Source organism: Nematocida parisii (assembly GCF_000250985.1).
Source record: "Nematocida parisii ERTm1 unplaced genomic scaffold supercont1.8, whole genome shotgun sequence".
Classification (NCBI taxonomy): domain Eukaryota; kingdom Fungi; phylum Microsporidia; genus Nematocida; species Nematocida parisii.
Window position 1 is genome coordinate 113971 of NW_013524653.1, and position 24035 is coordinate 138005.

A 24035-nucleotide genomic window follows, 5' to 3' on the forward strand; every position below is an offset into this window, starting at 1 on the left:
TTATAGGATATGTTGTTTATGCACCCATAAATATTTACACAAAATTAATATAAAGTGTGGTGACACCATCACCCAAGCGCGCGGGTCCGATACCGATCCGCCAATGCGCCGCCGCGCGCGGTGATCCCGCCATGACAAAAGGCCGGGATCTAAGAATCACCGATCAACTTTGGACTATATAAGTAGCACGCACCCAAACAAAGATGGGAGAAACCACGGGACAACAAAGAAACATATTTACTAAAAGGCTCAGCGCCAATAGTGCCACAAGGACTCCGCGTCCGCGCACATCCCAATATTCTAATAATCACAATAAAGAGCATCTCTCAACACTATCTCTATCTATCTTGGACTATGTTATCCAGGCGGCAACGGTGCCTCCTCGTGAGCATGTCATAAAGTAATCATTCTATATGAATGAATGATATAACCAGAAAACCTTAAATTCTATAAAAGATCCTGATATAACCCGAAAATCTTTTGTTATGTTTTTATACAGTGGACAGCACAGGTTATAGTTTCATAATAAGCGCACTGAGTAAATATAGAATTGCCTCTATATAATGCAGCATAAATTATTAAAAGTGCTGGAAGGCATTCAAGAGGAAGCTGGCTTCTATACATAATGAACTTACTTAAACGGAATTCTACTTGTCTAAATGCCTTTATTACATTTTCATTCTTTTTTCAACTATTTCTTGAATCTTCCTTACAGTTTCACTAACTGTTAAGCTTGTATTATCTATAACTATAGCATCCGCTGGCTTAACTAACGGTGATATTTCTCGGGTTGTATCAAGATAGTCTCTCTCCTTTATCTCTCTTTCGATTTGCTTTAACTTATCTTGGTTTTCTATAGAGTCGTCTTTTGATCTCTCCTTTTCTCTTCTAATGGCTCTCTCTTTTACAGATGCCTCTAAGTAGATTTTTAGTTCAGCATCTGGAATAATTTCAGATCCAATGTCTCTTCCCTCTACTACTACCTGGGGATGTGCGCTTATCAGGCTTTTTTGTATAATTTTCACTCTCTCTCGAACTATTTCATACTTTGAAATAATACCCACGGCAGAATCTATTCTGGGAGTTCTGAGCTCTCCAATTATATCAGTGCCCTCTACAACCACACTGCTTTTGGTTATTCTAGGCGAAAATGCGCTGATTATATCAGTAATTCTGTTTTTCTTTTCTTTTATTGTCTCTTCCAGCTCTAGTATAGACTCATTTGCAAATTTGCTTAATAATATGTAAGAGAGTGCACGATATATCATTCCAGTGTTTATATGCTCGAAATTCAATGTTTTGGCAAGCAATCCGGCAAGTGTGGTCTTTCCTGCCCCTGCTGGTCCGTCAATTGCAATTCTGAATTGTTTTTTACCGCACGCGTCCTTCATGGAATAAAATATTTTTAAATTTGCAACTATTAAAACCGATAACATTGTTATTTATCTGTTTTATTTATAAGAATGACGTACTGCCAGAATCAGATGGATTCTTTTCACTTTATAGCCGAAATTAATATTAAATTGTATAAAAGATCACTTTTTAAATAATGCAATATAAATTCATAATTAAATACACAATGCATACTTTTAAAATATAAGCCCCTGCGAAAGAATGGTCTAGCAGGCTTTATAAGTTTTTCTATTACAGTTTTAGGTGGCAATAAAAAAATAATGGTGTTTTGTGATAAATATAGTAAATATACAGTAATACATCACACAGGTGGCTTGTTATATAAAGAGTATATGTATATTATTCTCTATATAAATAATTAGTTATGCTCAAATATTTTTAATATTAGTGTGCCATAGTATTATATACTGAATATTTTCTGTACATTTTAAATACAATTAAAACATACAAAATCACAAAACAACCCAAAAATATTCCTAAATCTATTTGATGGCCACATATGAATATGCCTATGCATAAATATGAGTCATACAATAAGAACTCCGCACTTTTATGCAAAGATCAAATCCGCGTTGCTGTGGGATAGATGTTTTGTATATCCAAAATTAAACCGGTTTTATTCTAAATTCTTTATTTTCCATACTTACTCTGGAATGCTTGCTGCTTTTAACCATCGGGGCGCTTTCTTGTGCAGAGGCCATATGGAATAACCCGAAGAATAGTATATATATCTTATGTGTAAACTCTGTTTTTACATTGATCTATTTTGTACATTAATAATACGTATTCAGGTAATCTATTTCCTTTTTGGTTAGTTCTAATCTGTTCTCAGGCGGAGGCCCTGCTTTTAATAGTTTTCTAAGACTGCCAATGCTCTTTCTGCATAAATATAAGTTCGTGAATGAGGGAATCTTCTTATAGAAAAGATCGCTTTTACTAACTATCTTTGTAAATAAAATGTCTCTGAGTATTGTTTCGCTTATATTCAGAACCCCTATGTCAAGCCGTTTGTTCATTTCTCGGCATATGCTAAATATAGAGAAGATTGTCGTAAGATGCTGCGAGAGATAGTTGTCCCTCTGCAGAGCAAGCTCAGTCAGTCTTCTCATCATCTGCAGATCCACCTTTATCTTCTTTATCTTCTCTATTGAGCTGTCAGACTTCCTTGCCTTTCTCTGGGTTTTTAGCTCTCTCTTTCTAAAGCACACGAATGGAAGAGTGTCTGCAGGCATGTCAGCCTCCTGCGTAATTATATCCTCTACCTGCGGCTGCTGCACATCCCCAATATCTGCTAAATAATTGCTGGGTTCTTCATATACACCACTTTGCGAATTGTCCGTCTTTCTTTTTTTTATTCCGTGCTTTGTGGACTTTTCTATTCTCGGAGTGGGTATGTCTGTAGCCCGCCGTGAGATGATTTCCTTTAAGTGGTGCTCTTCCTCCTCTTCCTTTTCCACGCCCGTCGCGAGTGCCGGCCCGGTGTACTCCTGCACACAATCCATGTCAATCTCTCTTTCGTATAGTACACTCAGCTTTTTGTCATTTTCTATTTTCTTGCTTCGCACTCTTTTCATTCAAATAAAAAGTGGTTCTCTCTAATATACTTTACAAGTCTGTGTCTGTACCAGAATGATATGAGTAATAATTTATTTGAAGAAGGAGGAATGGAATATGTAAAAGACCTAGGAGGCATGCAGAGGAAATGGTTATTTATTCAATTTCTTAAACATTTCAAAAAGCCGAATTGAACTCTTACGGACTCCCCCAAATGTCATACTAGATCTAACACTGCTTCCTTGTACACTGCTTTCTCTTTTACATAATTTGTTGTCCTCTTCTATATTGTAATGTGTTCCTGTGACATCTACATACTTGCTACACTCCTCCAAGCCAGAGACTTCGTTCAGTATCGCAAATACACCAGCAACTATCTTTATTTCAGATTTGTTTATCGTATAAATTGACTTTTTTAGGAGAGACACATAGAGCCCGCCATGCTGTATGGCCTGGGTTCTTATTTTCGCAAAGAGGCTAATTCTTTTATGCTCTTCAAACTGCGACCTTTTTTCAAGAATACCCTTTTCAACCATTAATTCCAGAGTGCTGTTTATGTACTCACGGAACTGCAAATTCGGAGAAGATGCTATTTCCAGCAAAACTTCAAGCAGCCCTAAAGACGAACACTTTTCTAGATGCATAATTGTTGATTCTAGCTCTTTTGAAATAAGCAGCTTTAAGTCGGCAGGAACTGTAGATGTTCCTATCCCCACCTCTTTTTGAAAAGTTCTTCTCAGTAGGGAGTGAAATAAATTTTCTTTGTCTTGACACTTGGTCATAAATAGCTTGAAGTACTTGATTGTTAGTGCTCTTTCCTGAAGGTCTGCGTCTGTAAGGACTATTTTTCGGAAGAGTGTCTTCTTTGGAAAGAGAGACCTTAGAAGAAAGTAGAAACTTTTGGCTATCTGTGCAGTGGGTACGGTTGTTTCTACCTCGCTTATGAACGACACGGTTTGAAGTAGTAATAGAACATACATACGTCTGGTTTTTTCATTATTAGCAGACTCAAACATTTTAAGCCGCCGCGATGTAAGAATCGAGTTAGACTGTTTGATAAGGTCAGCATAGCAGTCACTGCTTATATAATAGTATATAATACTGTGCATGTTGTCAATCTCTCTTTCACTTGCTATCTCTAAGGCCTGGTGCACCACTGTAGAGAGGATAGACGCTGGCGCAAGAAGATGGAAGTACGTGCTGAATATGTCCTGCCGGATTTCCCTGTTAAAGGATGCTGCCTTAATCAGCGCGCGGTTTAAGCTGAATATTTTCTTCTCTGGGTGTCGCACTAATAGACCAGCTGCCTTAATAATCATAGAAAGAAGAGTAAGCAGAAACATATCATTAAACTCTGCACGCCCCATGCTATCGGACTTGACAATAAAACCATTCCCTGTAATAAACTCCTTTCTGACGCTTTCAGATGTGCTGTTTCGTATAGACAGTTCCTGGATTCGGCTGGCGTCTGGATTGTACAGTGTGTCCTGCTGCGGGTCTTCAACCTCCTCTGCCCTATCAAGCGCCTTTTCGCCCTCTCCTTTCTCCAGCAACGGGAATATGGAAGAGGAAGAAGAAGTTTTGTCGTCTGTGTAGTTATAGGACATTTCTGCAAAGTTATATGAGGCCGTTGCATCTGTGCTGTATGACTCATCGTCTGGGTCCTTTATATTGGACATTCTTTCATCCTCTGTGCATTCTTTTTTCTTTATGTTAATTGTTGATAGAGTGCTCCAGTTGCATGCATACACCTGGGATATTCTTTCGTATATCTCTGAAATCTCCATTTTCTCTCTTTTCTCTGAGATAAACCCACTGTCTATTGCACTGCAAATAGCAAAAAATATCTGGGAGGTAAGACTTTCTGCCTCAGAGCACCGCGTTCCTGCATATGTAAACAAAACAAAGCATCTTTTTATCTCCTGGCAGCATATATCAATGAATCCAGCAGGGCACGCCTGCGGACCTTTTTTCATAATCCGCAAGATAACCTTTAGGTGGGTCTTGATAAGCTTTAAGGCAGCCACCTCAAAGGACGCGCAGAACATAGAATAGTCTTGAACTAGATGAGAAGATATCACAAGCGTAGTTAGATGCTTTTCAAACTGATTTGACTGTGCATACTTCTTTGTGTAATCCTTTAGTATATTAATGGTTTCTGAGATTTTCATGGGTTTCTGCTGCAGATAATGTTTAAAGAACGACAGCTTCTGCTCATCCACTGACCCGTCTCTCTTATAAATTTCTCTTAGAAGCTTCTCGTGCTGCGGTCGTAAGTTCATGATCATGTAAACTTAAATAATTTTCTGTGCTAGTCTTATAGAAACATTTTAATATAAAATAAACCAAACAATTGAAATGCGCGGCCTGGCCAGAAAGCACCATCTTAATAAGAAGAACGCTCGGAAATAACCTGTCCGTTATAAAAACACCCCAATACAACAAACAAACTGCATTTAGATGAGTCTATAATCACATGTTGTTCAGCATAGTATTTATAGTAACACAAAGCATTCAGTGATAGGATATTGTTTCTGTAAATATAGTAAGACTACACTATAAAAGACATTATATATAAGACATTATATACATTACAAAAGAAGAATTTAACTGGCGCTCTGTAGTCCTATATAAAATATTTTGTTACTTACCAGCACATAATAAAACACTGTATCTAAAATGTCTAGCACAGCTGCATATAGTATAATAATTTAATAAAGCCCCTAGTAAATATTTTTGAGCACATTTTATTCATCCAATGTATATGCATCTGTTCTTTTAAATATCATTCTTTTCTTTGGTCTAGACCATTCTTATATACATATGCAAACTCTTCATTGCATAACATTTTTTGGGTTATTCTATGTTTATCTCTTAAAGATATTTGCTGTTGCAATAGTTATATAATACTTGTTTAATAGCTTTTATATTAGAATAGTTTTTTTAACAATTAAAATGAAGATACGTATATTAAAGATGTTTAAAGAAATGAAAGAACTAACTATAATAAGAAAGTGTAACAAAAAATATAAAACAAAACAAAGCACATCTATGATAGTATGTATTATGCTGTCTTTACTGGTTATGTCTCAGACTACTGCTAGACTATATTTCGATTCTATTCAAAAAATACCTTATATAGGAATTATTAATACTGTTTACCCAAACATAAGTCCAAATGAGCACAGTAATGCAACTCCTTTAACAGCATGCATACTTAAAAGGATGGGATATTTAGATATTATAATTTCCTTTACCCAAAATGCGAATGCAACTTGCAAAATGAGGATTAAAAAAATAGAAAGGCCGCCAAATGGGCAATTAAAATACAATGAAGAAGAAAGTGAAACACCAGAAGCACGAGGTGCAGATAATCTCATAGAAAGTATTATACAAAAAGAAGAAGAACATAATAGAAATACTAGTGCAATTAACAATCAAGCAATATATTCAATGATATATAGAACAAACTCTAATAAACCCCCGCTAGATCATAATTTAAAAATACCCTCAAAAAACCCAGATTATCTTGTAGCGTATTATGATGTATTTTACAAATTATTTCCATCATACCATGACAAAAAAAATGAGTCCATATACTCAGACGAAAAACATTCATTCTACAATTTTATAACAGACATAGAAACTAGAAAATCTAAATATATGTTTTTTGCATGCTTGCTGCTTCTTTCAGAGGGGTTATATATGCCGGTGTCAATTGAAACAAATAAGAATGGGTGTAGGCAGTTTGTGCTAAGAAGTATTGTCAGTGGAATGGAGCGTTTTCGAATTAACATAGATAAAATCCAAACTATTTGTAAATGTGCCATCTCACATGATGAATCATCAGATTGCGCGTATTCCAATACATCTGTAATAGTTTCTCGGCCAGATGTGATTGATATACTTAAATTTTTCATAAGCTTTAATAGAAGTTTAGTTAAAAAGGCTATAAATCCCAATGAATTCAATCTCTATAATATGTGTAGTGATTTGAACTTTCGGGAGTTTGTGTTTTCCTCAACCTTTTTTTTAAACATCTACATATATGAGTACATAAACAATTTAGAGAATATGGCCATATACTTGCAGGAGATTAATAACCTTCTTTTTGAGTATATACCTAGGAACAAAAACACTGACTTGATGAAGAGTGTGAAAAACAGATTGAATATTCTGAATGAAAATACAGAGAATATAGTATATCGAATAGAAAAAAGCCAGATTCCACCTGTTAGTGATATATTAAAGAACGCAACTGTGCTATTTAATAACTATTTCACTAATATAAGCTTTGATAATCCAAGAGCCCCGTCAATTATACCAGACATAAAATTCCTTTCCTACCAAATAACCCGAAATAATCCGCTGTCTATAAACACAGAAATGTTTTATCCAATAGAATGCCCGATAACCCATAACCCGAAGAATGTGATTAAACTATTATCGCTGTGTAGTGCAGCTTTAAACCTAAATTTAAATGATAAATACAGTATAGAATTGAATCGTGAAATTATGCATCTGCCTAAATTTATTAATCATGTGGAGACTATGCTTCTAGGCATATTATGCATCTGCTTTTATGACCGAGCTGATCATATGTACACGATTAGCCCCAAAATAACCAGTCCGTCTTCTGAATTATTGGAGCTCTTTACAAAGTATAAGCATTTGTTTGAAAAAACCGACAGAACTGTCCATAATGATTGGAATAAAGTAGTTTCTTATATAGCGGACAACAATATACGATATATTAGGCCAAGCTCATTACAGCTAAACTCAGGCCTGTTAAATATACTATTGGTCATTCGACATATAACTGGGTTATATACAATAGAGAACAGCCGATTTTTAGAAATATTAAATTTAGTTAAGAATGATGGCTGCATAGAAGAAATCACAAGGAACATTAAAACCTATATATCTAGTTTGTTAAGCCTACTATTAGTAAAAAAGACTGCAATTATTAGTATGTGTATTCTAAGAAAAGAATTTGTATCTAAAAAAGAGAGAGATTTATTTGGGCAGATAATTATAGCATATCAAGATGAGTCAGAAGAAACTTATTCTGTGAACTGGGTAATTGAACCAATTAATATGTTAGAAAAGGCATCTTTAATTACACAACCAGATAGCAAAGAAGATTCTGATAAGAATAATCTAAAATCTGAGAAATTGAATGAAGAATCTAAGAGTAACCCGAAAGCAAAACTTCCTTCATTGATTTATCCGCCCCCAAAAAAACATATGTTATTGCCTATAACAGAAATAGACTATGAAGTTCCATATAATATAACAAATACAAAGCTTATAATTGAAAATCCCAATAATTTTAAGTTAAACCGCACTATTACTCAGAGAATAAATGCATTTAATAATCGGATGTCTATGAAATATCCCATGATTCATGGCGAGTGCTCTGCATATATAAAATATGTTACGTCTAATAACCCGAATTGCATAGAAAGCCAAAATCTCATAAATATAATTAACTATATCTTGGGAAAGATAAAAAACAAACAACCCTTTTTACCAAATGGAGGTTTGACTTTTAGTGATATTTCTTCTAGAAGTCTTCGTCTTTCTATAGCCAAAATTTTATTTTTACATAGCCTTGATTCGACTATATGTGAAAAGAACAACCTTTTATTATTGATATCCAATATATTGTTTGGAGTTGGCTTAGATAATGGAGATCTATGCAGCTTTTTATTATTTATGTTTGGGTATTTTCCAGAAACAAAGAAATATTTATCTAATATTGAAATCGATCCTAAGCTCTTTTTTTTGCTCCCAAACTATGAAAATGTTTTCATTGAGACTATTCAGACCTTGATCTCATACAAACTAAAGGAAGTTCTTGTTAATTTACTTCACAGTCATATAAAAATGTGCCTTACATATAATATGCCACACATACACAAATTGCTTGAGAATCTCTCATATGAAAATCAAATAAATATGCTTTGCTGCTTGACTGATATGGGTATGGATTTGACCCATATAAAAAGCATTGTGCTGCATATAAAGAAGACTTTTAAAGACGGCCATCAGACTTTAGTTAATGAGTTTTTACAAAAAATTCTAATCATTATGTGTAGTGACATAGATGTATTTAAGAAAAACATAATTGAGTGTGCAGATATACATTTAAATAGTTTTAATCCCTCTTTAACAGATATAACCAAATGGGATATGCATAATAAATCTAGACTGAGTAGTACTATCGTGACACTTAGTAATCTGATTGAAGAAGAATCAAAAGGCAATCGCAACATCTCAAATTTAAGTTATATTAAAAAAATATATGAAACAAAGATATCTTTAATATCCAAACTACCTTTTATAAAAAATTCGAAAAATATAACCTAGCAAACTATTCTAATTTAAACTAGTTTTCTCTAGTTATTAAAGAATTTCAAGTGTGATGATGGACACTAAGGCCTCCTTCCATCTTATCTCTTAAGTTTTATAATAAAGCTCTGGTTATAATCACATATATTAATTATAATTAGAAATAAAGCCAGAAATAAAAAATTATTTAAGTCTACAGCCGTCTTTCGTATTAAGTATACTTTATTAAAATATAAAATTATTTATTCTTTACATTTTTTAAATGCAAAGCAGGTTCCTACTATTGGGGTATTTTTTAGTATAGTCAATAGAAATTCTTTATCTTTTTCTACTTGCTTCTGAATTACAGATATGTGGGGTTGGATTTTATCTATAAGCTCTTTCAGGCTATACTTGTCTTGGGCCGAAGACTTCATTAGCTCGGAAGTTTCTTTTATGTATCCCGTATGTTCCACAGAAACTTTGTTCCAGTAGATTCTTTCATGCAATCGAAACTTTTCTATTATTTCTGTTAGTCTTTTCTTTTGTGCTGGATCTTCTTTGTTATTTATGGCAAGCAGATTTATTTTGTATGACTGACTAATTAGCTCTTTTATTTTTGTCTCGAAATTATTCCTTTCCAAAATTATTGTTTTTTTATGTTTTAGAATGGCTATAGAGGTATCCAGCTTCATTAGTTTTAGCTGTAGTGTATTTTTTATTTTGCACATTTCTAATTCTTTATTATTAGCTTCTTCTGCCTCTTTTTTCTCACTGCCTAATCCATTATTGGTTATATTGGGTGTGGATTTACTATAAGGCATCTTTGTATTCTCTAAGTCTTTTATTGTATTCATCACTTCTACAATATACTTTGAAAGCTCTGGAATATTATTAGTGGTTAATTTAATGGAACTAAGCATGTATTCTATACATTCATTCATTTGTTCCAATTCTAGCAATATTTTTGTCTGATATATGTCTATTAGGCCAATTTGTGAATAAACTTCTTTTATTTTTCTGCTTAATTCAATTTTGTAGTTCTCATACGCAGTGCACAATAGACTTAAATAACTAGAATAGTCTTTTAACTGAGACATGCCCATAAAGGAAGCAAATAGACCCTCTTGAATGTTAGAGGTAAGCCTGGCAATAGAACAATTTGTCTTAAATAAAAAAAGACTTTTCTTATCTTTAAAACCACCGGCATAGTTAGAGCTCTCTTCCGACATGGTCTCTTCTAATAGTGGATTTTTTATTGTGGTTTTTTCTGGATGGTTTTTATCATCCGAACTTGCTATTACTGCGTTATACTGTATATACATAGCTAGTGCAATAACTGCCAAAAGTATTTTGAACTGAAGAATTTTCATAATTTTTAAAATACTAAAAATTTTATAGTTTATATAAAATCAAATTCTCCTTTATTTACATAAATTAAAAACTCCAATAGTTGTTTTCCTAAGAAAAAGCATTCTTAAACTTTGACCTTTATTGAATTTGTATACGTATTTACAGTCCGTATAAGCAATTTAATTTATGTTGACATATTGCGCCAACAACAATTTCTGATTTAATTTGTGCTGCCATGTTTATGTAAACATTCCGATAACTCATGTCGTGCTACACAAATGCTAGTCTTAGCATACAACAATTTAATTTTCTTTCTATATTTGCCTCTATGTACTATATACTTATAGAGAATATTACTTCTCTTTTATAACACACCACTGTAATATATTTCTATTTTTATATATTTGTTTTATAATTTTTGCATTTCTAGGAAATTAAATGAATATTTATTAGTATGAGAATATAGACAGAATTCATAATTATTAGATATAAAATTGTACTAGTATTTGAATTTATGTGTATACAAAATTAATTCTATTCATCACTATATGCTAGTATTGCAGAAGCACTTATTAAGCAAAGTTTCCAAATAATGATGGCGGGCTTAATTACAAATTTAATTTGGCACTTTTTTATTTCGGGTTAAATAGAAAAATTTAATTATTTTTTATGAATATATATTGGGTGATTAACCTGATGATCATAAGCAATGTATGGGGAAGACTAAAAATATCTGAGATCGAAAGCATACAGAGAGAAGTAATCCATAATGAAACAGAAGGAAGTTTGTTGATCAATCCGAAAGAGTCATTAAATCCACTCTTTGGCCGCATAATAGTCAATGGTGGGATTATGCAGAAAAAAAGGTTTCTCTCCCCTGAGATATATACAGAAAGCAAGATAGAAGTAGATCTTATAGATTGCATTGAAAACACTCTATATATAAACAGGAGGAATTATAAGATGGACAGAGTGCAAAGTAATTTATATACAAAAGATGAGCTAGACACGTATAGTAGAGAGTATTATACAACTCTTCTAAGGATGTTTCCATCCTCAAATGGGTCTTTGTCAATCAAAAGTGATCTATCCGGGTCATTTTATATGTTTCTTACAAATTTGCTAAAAAAAGAACAACAGCGCATTATTCTGTCTGCATTGCTGCTTCTTTCAGAAGGGATTCCTCTGCCTATGTCTACTGATAGAAAAGGGCGAGGAAGTGAAGTAGTTTTAACAGGGTTCGGTGAATCTGGCGATGCTCTAAGAGTTGGATGGGGACTGTTATGCAGCATACAGGAATCTAAAATATTGCCATTTCTGAGATTTGAGACGATTTTACCCGGAGAGAGCATAGATGTACTTTCATTTTTTATTACAAATACTGAAAAAGCATATAAAGAAAGACAAGAAATTAGTGAGCAGTGTGAATACAAAGACCTTACAACAGGGAGGTTTTTCAGTAGCATGCGCTGCCTTATACAGACGTACATATACGAATTTATAGAATCCAAGGAGGAGATGTCACTATTTATTAAAACAGTCCACGATATGTTGTATAAATATATGAAACACTATAAGTCGTCAAATTCTAGCTTGCCAATGCGGGCTAAAGAGATATTTCATAAATATTTTATCTCTTCATCCCAAGAGCCAACTGGAATGGCGTATATATCTGCTGTAAAGGTGGTAGAAGGCATTCTAAACAGAAACAAAATGGTGCCATTTGAAAACAAGAATTATGCAATGACAAATACTGATGTTTTAAGGAAAGAGCCAACACCCTCTTCTATATTATTTGGGTTATATTCTACTCAAAAAAAACCCGCAGAGTATACAAACTATGTGGAGACAGTGCTGCTAAATTTATTTTGCTGCTTTTTATACGACATGGAACAGCAAATCTACACAACCAAGCACCTGCCGCTTGCATCTCCACAGTTAAAGAAGTTCTTTGACAAATATATGTACATGTTCAAAGAGCCAACTGCGGAAATGCATAACGACTGGAGTAAGGTGGTTGAGAACCTGCAATGCAAAGAGATAAAATATGAAAAATTAAACCGGACAAAGATGTGCTCAGGTCTTTTAAACATACTGTATGCTATACTTGAAATAGCAGGAATGTATGAACAAGAGCAAAGCAACCTAAGTGGCCTAATACATAATATAAATAGAGAAAATGTTAGAAAGCTAAACAATGTAATTAGCCAAGATGTAACTAACCAAATATACTCATATCTAAAGTATTTATTTGGAACAATCTCAGTAAACAAAAATCTAACAATAGGTGGTGATGTATTGTTTTTAGACATAGATGATCAAAAAGTAGATGTATACGGATGTGTAGAAATAGTTTACAAAAACTATGCATGCACAAACTACGTGCCAATTATAATACAATCTACGGAATATTTGCAAAGCAGACCTTCAAACTCTTCTCCATGCATGCTTTTAGTGAATCGGATAACAAGAAACGACCCTTTAATGAGTCATGATATTAACATTCTTATGTGGAAAAAGGAAGATATTGCTAGAATGGGGGGCGGGGCTATCCAACACATGCTTACCTACTATATAAATATTATTATGAACAGCGGCAGAGCTATTGAGGAAAGTGTTATCCAGAAAAAAGTGACTAAGTTTATTAAGAGAAGAGAAGACATAAAGAACGATCTAGGAGTGTGTGTTAATGAGCTTCTTTTTGATACTATGCTCTGTGGAAGCCAGTATAAAGCAGATTTAGCAATGTACCTATTACTGCAGGCTGTGTATTTAAACCTGTCTAATGACCATAATATTATACGCTTTGTTTCTAATATAGTAGCAGAGTCTCCTATTGGCAATGATGATACACAATCCAACCTGTTTGCTTTCCTATACATGATTAGAATGCATAACTGCCTTCCTAATGTAAATCTTACTAGAACAAAAGCAGCATATTTAAATTGTTTCTTGCCTACAATGAAATCTCTTATAATATATGCATTGGATCTTAAATCGACTGCATTTATTTATGAGCTAGTAAGTGGATACGTAGAACTGAGTTCATTTGTATGGCCAGAGTGCCTGGATGATCTGTTTTATTCTATGGAAACCAAAGACCAACTGAATTTGCTTGTCTCCCTAACTGAAAACAATAGTACTGTAAGGCCACTTATGAATATTATAAGGTATATAGAAAAGCCAATTACTACTGAGTCATATACTGAAGATGACTATTTAACAGCAAAGAACACAGTTCTCTTAAGAATTATAGAACTATCTTGCCAAGATGTTAGTAGCTTTGACTATATTATAAAGGAATGCTTTAGAAACATTACAATATCTCCAAAGATTTCTCTTGTGTATCCCAGCACAGATGACTATAATTTCTCAAAATGCACTGCAGCAATATTCAGTTCCATTCGAAGTATGCTGGTTGTATCAGGGATGGATCGGATTAAATTTGATCGTATTCTAAGTGTGTATAATGGACTGGCAGAAGCATTAAATGCAAGCACAAATTTTAGTACAGATTGCCATAGCAGTACTACTGATTATCAGCAAAGTAGCCTGGCACGGCGTGTAGCCACACTGTTAGAGGAGAATAGGCAGAATCTTTCTCGGCTGCATGCCCATAATTATATGCCAAGTTCAAACGTTTTAAGCACCCCATATGGCTATAACAGAAGAAGAAGACTTTAGAACACAGAGTGAATGAATATGCTTTTAGCAATTCAGTTTCGCGCCTGCATGCCTACTGTCATAAGAGAAATAAGAATAAAGAGTTTCTTAACACACTGTATACCTGTCTTACAATTTGAATAACCCGAATTGTGTGTGATTATGAAATAATACTAAGTATTTTCGTATCCACCTTAATCATCTTATTTTTATTGCCAAATACGATTATATTAGTATAATAATGCATCTGTTTAAAGATTGCTTTTACAAATCTTCGGGTTATATCAATAGGCAGTAGGAAGCATATAGAAAGAGCATCCCAATGCCAAACATATATATTACTAGTAAAACCAATAGTACAAGTAATAAACTCTATTATAACCCGAAAATCTGCAGAGAGCTGCTTTATTTAAATACATAGTCAACACATTTAAACAAATCATCAGATATTTATTCAATTATACTGCTATATAACCACAGGCATAGTAGCTTCTAGCAACAGTTTGGGTTTAAACTAGTATGGCTGGCTACATCTTTATTGTGCTGGAAAATAAACTGTACACATCCTCTACTTCTGCTAGCACAGTTCTAAAGTCAACAGTATTGTCCATCGGCTTAAGAGAAATTACATTTTTATCGATTAAATCAGTAATCCCCTCAGATGCCTCGTCTATCCATACAAATTGCTGCATAATCGAATACTTCCATGCATATAGCTGATTCACAGCGGGTGCAACTATCTCTTTAAGAGAATACGGTATTTCGTATGAGCTCTTTATGCTCTCTATCTCTTCTTCTGTTCCACTGTACTCTGCTGTTATGTATGCTATAGAATACCCCTCTGGACACATTTCTTCGTCTTTCCCTATTACTAGAAGGAAAATACCAGGATGCCCTGGCAGCGCAAGCATCGCCTGCTTGCTCCTGGAGTTTGGCAGAGCTTTAAGTATGTACACCCCCCTAAGCGTGCATACCTTCTTGGTATTGACATCTGGAACAGTTGCATAGTATTGGTCATTTGCAATAATGAATTTGGTATACACAGTGTCTTTCTGTCCGTCTGTTTTTATATCAAGAATGTGTGCACCGTTCTTCATATCCATTTTAAGTATCTCTGTTCCCATCCTGGTTACTCCTCCTTTTACTGCAGACAGTCTTGCAAATCCCTGGGATATTTCGCTTATTCCATACTTTGGGTATAAAAAGGGCGAGTTTCCTCCTGTCTTTTCCCCATTTATTCTTGCTACACTTCTAAAGTATGTGGTAAGCCTGTGTATAAACTCAGACGGCTCGCTTTTCAAATACTCATCTGATGTGTACAGTGCTATTCCGTGCCCAATTATGGATCTAAGTGAATGTGATATTCCATAGTACTCATACAAATCGTGCACAGTTTCCCACTGCGCGGCCATAGACTGCTTTTCTCTGCTCTCCGCATTGTAGAATCCTTTAATCATACTCACAAACCGGTGCAGCTTAATTATTTGAAGCGGCCCACACAGCTTGCTTGTTAGTGCTGCTGTTTTTGTGGTTGGAATAAGAATTGGCTTTTCATCTTTTATAATGTACTGCTCTGAAATGATTGAAAACTCAATACAGTGGGCCAGATTGTGCTCTGCAATAATTTTAATTAAGCCCTCATCTGCTAGAAATATCTTTGGAGTTAGGTCTATGCATATTTTAGACGCTTCTTTTTCTCCAAATATATTTACAAACTGGGACTGCATCGGAAATTTGTTTGCCATTTCCTGCACAAAGTCAGTATATTGAATAGTTCTTGAGGAAGACCCATAAACAGGGGATGAATCCATTTGCATAATTTTAGCCCCTGTATTTGAGAGCAATCCCGCTAGAATGGACTCTTTAATCCCAGTGCCCAGAATAATTGCATCGTAAATTTCTTTTTCTGCCTGCCCTTCCATTGTTTATTTTTAAGAAAATCCCAAGTTTTCCTCATTTTTAATTATGCAAAATGATCAGCAGCATGAGCAACGGAGATCTTTTATATCTGAGCAATTAGTTAGATTTAAGAGATACGTAAGAGGAAGAAAATTACTTAAATACGCTCTTTTCGCAATAGGAACAATCGCGTCGGTTGTTATGATTGTTTTATACTATATATACTATATGATGAGGCCATTGGACCGAAAAGGAAGTGATCTTCCACCATCAAATGAACTAGATGAAATGAGAGAAAATAGTGCACAAAAGTATACACTGCCAGAATCCATACCAGCAGAAATGAACATCAAGGGCTTAAGCAATGTAGAGCCGGGCTCTGGTGAATTGGAGTGCAGTAACTTTCACTTGCATGCAAAAAATAATCTTAGCACTATTATAACAGAAATAACAGAGAAAATAATGATAGAGGATTTACTAAATGTGTATAAACAGAGTATATACACTCCCTCAAAAACATGCAATGACAATCTTTGTGGGAGATGCTCGGATTGCTCATTTTATGAGGATGAATCGCTCTATAATAAGCTGCTCAATTCTGTAAAAACATACCCGCAGAGTTTTATGTATGATACGACTGAAAAAATGACAGAATGTATAGATGGGATCAAGACACTGTACTCGAACTTCGACGAAAAGTACATGCAATTTTTAGCTGAAGAGATTGCAAATGATAGAATTCTATTCATCACACTAAGGATTACATCCCCAAACACGTGTGTTTCAAAGAAAGTGCCGTTTGTGTGTAGCATATTTGCAGAAGGGCTTAACTCATGTACTGCTCATAGATTTAGGCTGCAAATTGTAACCAAATGCGAGAAGCAGGAGTACATAGAGAAGCTTGAGGAGTATTTCAAATACATGGGATACAGTCTGCGCGCATCTCTTAAAGAAGCATGCAGATCTATATGCGGGCTTAAAAGAGGGGAGAGTGTAGAATTCTTATTCTCCATAGCAGCGCCTTCTCACATCAATATAAGTAATCTTTCTAGCAAAACCCAAAATATGACCACATGTGAATCTCAAATGGTTAACAGAAAGCTGCTTAAGGGGGCTAGAACTTCTATTTACACAATTAACTACTGCAACACAAATAAGCAGGAGTGTGCTGATGCCATTGGAAAGTATAAGCTGGCCCACTTCTTTTCCTTATTTGGTACTCCAAAGAAGAGAATCCAGAAGGATGAACTTTTAGTCGCATTCTCTGCCACCCCAAATAGATCAGTTGAAAGGTTCTATGATTCTGCATTAAAATATTTCAGAGAGCTAATTAGATTGCCAGGAAGAGAAAAGAAGAATCCAGACCAAGGAAAGTACTATGGAAGTGAAGAGGTATACGGCCTGAGCTTCTTGTCCTCACTATGCAGTTGGAATTATAACAAACGGCCAATTTCTATTAGAATAGTTGCCAAGAACAATAGCATTGAGTCATTTTCCGCATGTGGAACAACTCTATATGCACCATGCACGGTGAAAGAAGCTCTTATTCTAGCGCCTATTTTTGACCAATTTGTTATTCTTTCAAACACTGCAAGCTCTGAGTTTATACAAACTGCTAGAAACTGCTTACAGACCCTTGAGTACAAAAAGCCAGACAGTGCTATTGTAATAGATATTGAGCAGGAGAATGCACATATTTCTGGATACATTAGAGTATATAACCCAGAAAACCAGTTAGAGTTCACCAGTATATACGAATTTGATATGTTGATGGGGCTTAATACTGCACTAGAAAAGGACACTAAAGAGCCTTGGCTGTGCACATTTATGCAGTCCTTTGCCTTTACCACGTGTAGCTCAAAACCAGAGGAATCTTCTGCACTTGATGAAATTGTAACAGAACGAAAGTTTTTGGGTACCTGTAAGCCAGAGCTGTTAAAAGACCCCATGCATATAAAAGAATGCTCAAAGGACACACATGATGTGCTGGATGTTCTGTACGAGCATCTTTCAGATAGTAAAGTCGGCGCAGTAAAATGCTTATCTCTTCTTGTTGGAGAATCTCTATTCTTAAAGCTAGCAATTGAAAAAGAAGAAGCTGGGAAAAAAGAAGTTTACACTACATTCTATAACTATAAAAACAAGAACTTGGTTGATAATATCCGAAAGGCGCTCAAATCCAATGTGTTTTTCGGAATTTTCAATAAGAAAGACTTGGTTGCTTGGCGTGGAGTATCTGTTGCACACAACAAATATGTGGATACAATAGAAAACGCTTCGATAAATGTAGTTGACTATTTATACTACAGGTTATATTTCTTATCCCGGCCAATTTTAAATACTATTAAGAGAGACAATCTAATGGAAATAGCGCTGAACACAGATTCACACAAGATAGAAGATTCATTCTTTGAGTGGCTATCTGGCTTTGAACGATTCAAGACCCTGTCAATCTCGCATCCAATTGTTTTCATGCTCATGGAGTGCACAACCGGCCACTCTCTTAGCTTTAACATTGAAATGCTAGAGAAGAAGATTAAGTCAAAGGCAGAAGAAACCACCTGCAAGATATCCATCCAATGCGGAGCCTTTAAAGAAACACTTGACCTAGACTACATAGAGCTAGGAAAGGAAAGCTCCACCGCATCAGTTAATGAAAAGTCACTTCGACTAATACTCGCACAAATACTGAACCTCCCTTCTATTAAGGAGGACTCTACTGCATTTTTAAACATACTGGTTGAAACTTTCCCGCACTACCCTATTGCACGTGTCCTTGTAAAAGAATATGGTGCATACACCTCAGATGCATATCTTGGTGTGAAGAAGTTTAAAATCAATATTCAAGAGCTGAAAGAAAATGCAAAGATCTTTGCTAAAGAAACCGGCGATGTGTTCTCGGTGCAAACAGTGCCCAAAATTATTAATGGAAACATTGGAATCCTTCTTGCTATTGCATAAAACCATCGTGTGCTATTACTAATGTAATAAATGTACTTGGTTATATTCTTGCCTCTTTTATTTGAATCCTATTATTCTATATTTATTTCTTTATTTTTATTAACTGAAGAAAAACCCTTCACTATACTATGCATATTAGAAAAACATACACTTTTATTTTTATGTATAGAACACAAATAAGCAGAAAAGGCAATTATAAGAGGCAATTTCCCTCTAGAATATATTAAAAATATATATGTTATAATTTATGTACATTTTAACTGCTCTATGAATGGATCTATTATACGCCTGTTTTATAATGCTATATGGTGTATCTTCATATTGTTTATGCATTTTAATAGCTGAAAATAGTCTTAAAGTGTAAAGATAAATCTTAAAAACCAGTAACAAATGAAGTCAAATGTATTAAGTGTGATTTGTTTATAAATATTCTATATTCAAATCTTATATCAGATAAAGTGTTTAAATAGAAGAATTCTCTATAAAATAATGAGATTTTTTTTCACAGAAAAGAAAGCATATATAATAATAGGAAGTGTTTTGTTTATAGCACTTGGGCTGGCTTCAGCTACTATTTATTTTAAATCCCAGAAAAACAAAAAGGTAACTGAACCAGATAATAAGGATATAGCAAGAAAAGATGAATTAGAAAAAATACAAAATAAACAGGAAGATGCTGATAGTAGAGAAATAAAAAGCCAAATGGCTTTTAAAGAAAATTTACCAGAACAGGTGCATGCAAAAAAAGAAAGAAACACGAACACAAATGACATAGTTAGTGCTTCTATATCTGACTTACCAACCCCAAGCCAGAAAACTTCTGCATTGAATGGAGTAAAAAGTAAAAGAGCGCCTTATAACCCGAATAAGAGATTTAAAAGTCAACTTAAAATTGAAGTAACTAAGGATAACAATTTTATTGTCATAGATGATAAAAAAGTGGACAAAGCCACTAAAGAGACAAGAAACCGGTTAGAAAAAGAAAACATGTCTATAAAAGAAAGTAGTTTAGTAGATTTTAACGAGAAACCAGATTCCATTGATACCAAAAATGCTTCTCTACGGCCGAATAACCTCCAAGATTGTGCAAAGGCCGATGATGATGCATATATGTGCAATGAAGTATCTAAAATTAAATTTAATCCATTAATATACATGAAAGATGTAATAAACTCAATTCGCAACCCAGAAGAAATCATAGCGGAATCCTTTAACAAGTGCGTAGAATACACCATTTATGAATTTGTTTTTCTTCTTGGGGGGTCTATACAAGAAAGAAAAGTATTAATTTCCGAAATAGAGCGCGAGTGTACTACAAATAAAGTCAGTAAATACCAGTACATATTTGACCATCCAAAAAGTCAAATAACCAAAACAGATATAGTACAGCTAAAAATGTTTATAGATGTTCATGGGCCCAAAACATACAATGATGAGGAAGAAGCACTGGGCATACCAGAAGATTCCAACAACTTAAATCTTACAATGGGTGATGTTCTAGTGAGATTAAAGAATTATTATCATCAGGATAAGTTATTTTTGGATAACCAATTTATGGATATTTTTAATATAAGTAGCAATATAAAGAAAGTATTGGAATGCCTTCTAACCATTCCAGAAATAATACATGATTTATCCTATGTAATGTCTTTCAGTGTAATTAAGGCATCTATTACTCGTATAATGGATACGAAAGATGATAAACATTATCAGGTAAACAACTGGTTCTCAGCCAACAAAAACAATGTTTCTGGGTTTCTAATGCTATACTATATACTGACAACACTTAAGGAGATTGCAGAAATACACAAGCTATATTCCAGTGATTTTCAAGAACTAAAAAACAACAAAAATTATTTAACCCAAATTAAAGAAATTGGACTACGGCTTGAACATATTATGAGCGAAAGGGAAGCGTTTTATTCCAAGTATGCTGGTGAGTGTGATAGATATTATCTAATGGGTATAGATTTATACAATGCAATGTGCATAATTTATGAATCTACTCCATTCTTTGTATATAGCAAAGGAAAAGAAGAAAGTATAATTATTCACAATGACGAAACAAAGAAAGAAATTCCATATAATAATGACTCAGTGAGTACTATGGAACAAAATTCAGATAATCCAAACCAGGGCGAAATAATAGAAGTATGGGGGAAAAAGATTATAGAAGAGGAAAGACTTCTTTTATGGGATCATGACATAAAGAGTCCAGTGTTTGATAAGGATATAAAATGCTTAGTAAGCCAGTCAGAGATGCCATTTTTAATAGACAGCCCAGAAACCCCAAGTAATTTCGAGTTCTATTTTATAAATAACTCTGAGCAGAAAAGATATACTCACTACTTGCCGCGTAAATACGAAGACCAGCTAACTGCTACGGACATATTGAAATATGCTGTAGAAATGCACGGACTAGAGGAAAAATACACACATATAATTTTATATCATAAAAAAACTCGAAAATGGTCTAATGAAAGTGACAAACATAATTTTTCGTTTAAAAAGTTACTTGATAATGGTTTAGTTCCTTTTATATACTACATTCCACTATTTTCTGAAAATTTAAATAAGGAAAACCCAAATGAGAATGAGATGCTTTTTCTGGTCGAATTCACAACAGAAAAGCCTATAGTAGATGGCAGTATATTAAGAGCCCCCCTTTTTTTGAATGAATTGCTTTTTAAGAGTATACGTAATTTCAAGATTAGTACTGTCTCTCAGCTGTGTGCCAGTGGGGATTCAATCAATCCCCAAATAGTTAAATACAAGGAGATAGAGCCGATAAAACAATTAAATTATTTTGCCCCGCAGTATCCTTATATAATTGAAGTAATAGAAGATTTTTCTATTTATTCCGATATGTATGTGGACTTAGAGAATTCAACTATTACGTCAATTGATTCTCTAATCTCTTCATCTGCACATGCTAAGTTCTTCTTTGATTTCAGGAAAGAGTATTTAAATAATTACATTGCTCGAATTCCTTCAATTTGGGGATATTCAAATGTATATAGCACGAAAGAAGGAAACAAACTAAAATATGACTCCTTGAAAAAATCGCCAAATCTAGGCGTGCAGATTATTGTTACACAGGATGCAAATTCAGATCCAGAAACAGAAAGCGACAATAAAAGTATATATTTTTATGGGCGCAGTCCATCTGGGAAAAAAACACTTTATGCATATTATAAGCAAAATAAGAAAATGCACATGGCGCCTTTTGAAAGCTTAAAGCAAGAAAAAATGAAAAACGCAGATATTTTGCACATGCGGTTGGAACCCAAAAGGCATAAATTTATATCAAATTCCAAACTATGTTGTGATTTATTGATAAATCTTATGAGTAATTAGGTATGCCAATAAATCATCGTAATTTTATTTTTATTTCCTATCGTCACAGAGTTATTTCTATACAAATATTTATCTTAATTAAATATATTTTAATCTCTTCGGCTATTCATTAGAAAAGTTTTCAGCCAGGTATAGAAAATCAATAGTTCTTCTTTTTTAGTTTAAAACACAATAGTTCATCTGGCACGTGATAATTTCTTCTTTCTAAAATCATAAGAAGAAGTATAAATTGTCTACTAATTGCTATAACAAAAGATATTATATTTTCTCATTGTAAGCAATGCCTGTTTATTGTATATAGAAACTCTACGAGAATCTGTTTAATCATAAATTTTGTGAACTTTAATCATGATTTATTCATATTGAAATCAATCTTACCCATGGTATGTAATTATTATCATGGTTCCTAGTAAGATAGGAAGTAATTTGAAAACACTGAATGTTCCTAGATATACTATTGAAACCAGAACAGACACTGTCGCTAAAAATAGGCACAGCGCAGTGTATGCAAGATTTAACAAGTATATTTTTTGCATTGTGCCAATTCTCTGCAATATACGCGCATTTTGGCTTGCCTTTTGAAATCTCTGGAATTCATAATATAGATACATTGCGTATAACACAAAGAGCAGAATGCAACCGCTCATAGCATGCATAAACATTCTTGGATTCATCAAGAATTTTCCTAGTACTATTAAGATAATATAAGTTCCAGCGTATATAGCCGCACCCGCAAATAACAGGCTAATTATACACATGGCTGCATTTTCATATACTATGCCGCTAGTAATATATGCCTTTTGTATTATTTGAACAGATATAACTATAGGATATATGAAAAAATAACCCATTTTTAAAAAAACCAGAAGTATAAAATTAAGTATACAGATAGCACCAGATGCGTTATTAGAAATTATATGAATTTCCACTGCTTTAAGATATCTAACAAAAAATGAAGTGTATAGAAAACTAACAGACGCAAAGACTGAAATCGCTAGTGGTATATAAATAAGCTTGATCATTGCGACAGCATAAGCAAGATTTTTATCAAGCATAGTTGAATTTTCATTTGAAATACTATGTGAAATCTGATTTGTTTCGTCTACTTGGTTTTCATAGTGCGTTGATTGTGTTTCATTATTCACAATGCCTGTATGTGCTTCTTCTACTGGATATTCTTCAGCATGGGCGCTCTCTACTTCATTTGGCTCGCTATTTTCTGCAGCATTTTCCAGCCAAATGTTTTTCTCCAGCTGCTCTGCATATGGGTGAGTATCTAATAAAGCATCAATTGCCTTGAAAAGATCTATGATTCTATCATGAAACACTTGAGAGACAAGTGTTTGATGCGTATTTGATTTTTGCAACAGTTTGTTTAATAACATCATATAAAGTTGCAAAAATATTCTATATATATAGGGGCAGCAACCGCCAATGAAAAATATATTTGTGGTGACACCACCACTCGGACGGGAGCCCTTGAGAGCGATCCGTCTGCGCGC

General features: G+C 34.1%; 11 protein-coding genes across 11 annotated transcripts; 4 read left to right on the top strand and 7 right to left on the bottom strand.

The window, feature by feature from the left end:
* Positions 1-149: 149 nt before the first annotated feature.
* On the bottom strand, positions 150-323 carry NEPG_02535 (uncharacterized protein; the record flags this gene model as incomplete). Its single annotated transcript, XM_013204908.1, has 1 exon — positions 150-323. The coding sequence occupies one exon, from the start codon at positions 321-323 to the stop codon at positions 150-152; it is 174 nt and encodes a 57-aa protein (XP_013060362.1).
* A 337-nt stretch (positions 324-660) lies between these two features.
* NEPG_02536 (cytidylate kinase) lies at positions 661-1436 on the bottom strand (the record flags this gene model as incomplete). Its single annotated transcript, XM_013204909.1, has 1 exon — positions 661-1436. The coding sequence occupies one exon, from the start codon at positions 1434-1436 to the stop codon at positions 669-671; it is 768 nt and encodes a 255-aa protein (XP_013060363.1). The 3' UTR covers positions 661-668.
* A 586-nt stretch (positions 1437-2022) lies between these two features.
* NEPG_02537 (uncharacterized protein) lies at positions 2023-2999 on the bottom strand. The gene has a single exon (XM_013204910.1). It carries the CDS (start codon positions 2985-2987, stop codon positions 2187-2189), a length of 801 nt encoding a protein of 266 aa, XP_013060364.1. The 5' UTR covers positions 2988-2999; the 3' UTR covers positions 2023-2186.
* A 79-nt stretch (positions 3000-3078) lies between these two features.
* Positions 3079-5255, bottom strand: NEPG_02538 (uncharacterized protein; the record flags this gene model as incomplete). The annotated part of the gene is made up of 1 exon (XM_013204911.1): positions 3079-5255. The coding sequence occupies one exon, from the start codon at positions 5253-5255 to the stop codon at positions 3120-3122; it is 2136 nt and encodes a 711-aa protein (XP_013060365.1). The 3' UTR covers positions 3079-3119.
* A 667-nt stretch (positions 5256-5922) lies between these two features.
* NEPG_02539 (uncharacterized protein) lies at positions 5923-9339 on the top strand (the record flags this gene model as incomplete). The annotated part of the gene is made up of 1 exon (XM_013204912.1): positions 5923-9339. The coding sequence occupies one exon, from the start codon at positions 5923-5925 to the stop codon at positions 9337-9339; it is 3417 nt and encodes a 1138-aa protein (XP_013060366.1).
* Positions 9340-9563: 224 nt separating this feature from the next.
* NEPG_02540 (uncharacterized protein) lies at positions 9564-10673 on the bottom strand (the record flags this gene model as incomplete). Its single annotated transcript, XM_013204913.1, has 1 exon — positions 9564-10673. One exon carries the CDS (start codon positions 10671-10673, stop codon positions 9564-9566), a length of 1110 nt encoding a protein of 369 aa, XP_013060367.1.
* Positions 10674-11322: 649 nt separating this feature from the next.
* On the top strand, positions 11323-14427 carry NEPG_02541 (uncharacterized protein; the record flags this gene model as incomplete). The annotated part of the gene is made up of 1 exon (XM_013204914.1): positions 11323-14427. One exon carries the CDS (start codon positions 11323-11325, stop codon positions 14335-14337), a length of 3015 nt encoding a protein of 1004 aa, XP_013060368.1. The 3' UTR covers positions 14338-14427.
* A 352-nt stretch (positions 14428-14779) lies between these two features.
* NEPG_02542 (uncharacterized protein) lies at positions 14780-16238 on the bottom strand (the record flags this gene model as incomplete). Its single annotated transcript, XM_013204915.1, has 1 exon — positions 14780-16238. One exon carries the CDS (start codon positions 16236-16238, stop codon positions 14844-14846), a length of 1395 nt encoding a protein of 464 aa, XP_013060369.1. The 3' UTR covers positions 14780-14843.
* Positions 16239-16281: 43 nt separating this feature from the next.
* On the top strand, positions 16282-19176 carry NEPG_02543 (uncharacterized protein; the record flags this gene model as incomplete). Its single annotated transcript, XM_013204916.1, has 1 exon — positions 16282-19176. One exon carries the CDS (start codon positions 16282-16284, stop codon positions 19174-19176), a length of 2895 nt encoding a protein of 964 aa, XP_013060370.1.
* A 489-nt stretch (positions 19177-19665) lies between these two features.
* Positions 19666-22548, top strand: NEPG_02544 (uncharacterized protein; the record flags this gene model as incomplete). Its single annotated transcript, XM_013204917.1, has 1 exon — positions 19666-22548. The coding sequence occupies one exon, from the start codon at positions 19666-19668 to the stop codon at positions 22531-22533; it is 2868 nt and encodes a 955-aa protein (XP_013060371.1). The 3' UTR covers positions 22534-22548.
* Positions 22549-22866: 318 nt separating this feature from the next.
* NEPG_02545 (uncharacterized protein) lies at positions 22867-23921 on the bottom strand (the record flags this gene model as incomplete). The annotated part of the gene is made up of 1 exon (XM_013204918.1): positions 22867-23921. One exon carries the CDS (start codon positions 23919-23921, stop codon positions 22908-22910), a length of 1014 nt encoding a protein of 337 aa, XP_013060372.1. The 3' UTR covers positions 22867-22907.
* Positions 23922-24035: the final 114 nt, after the last annotated feature.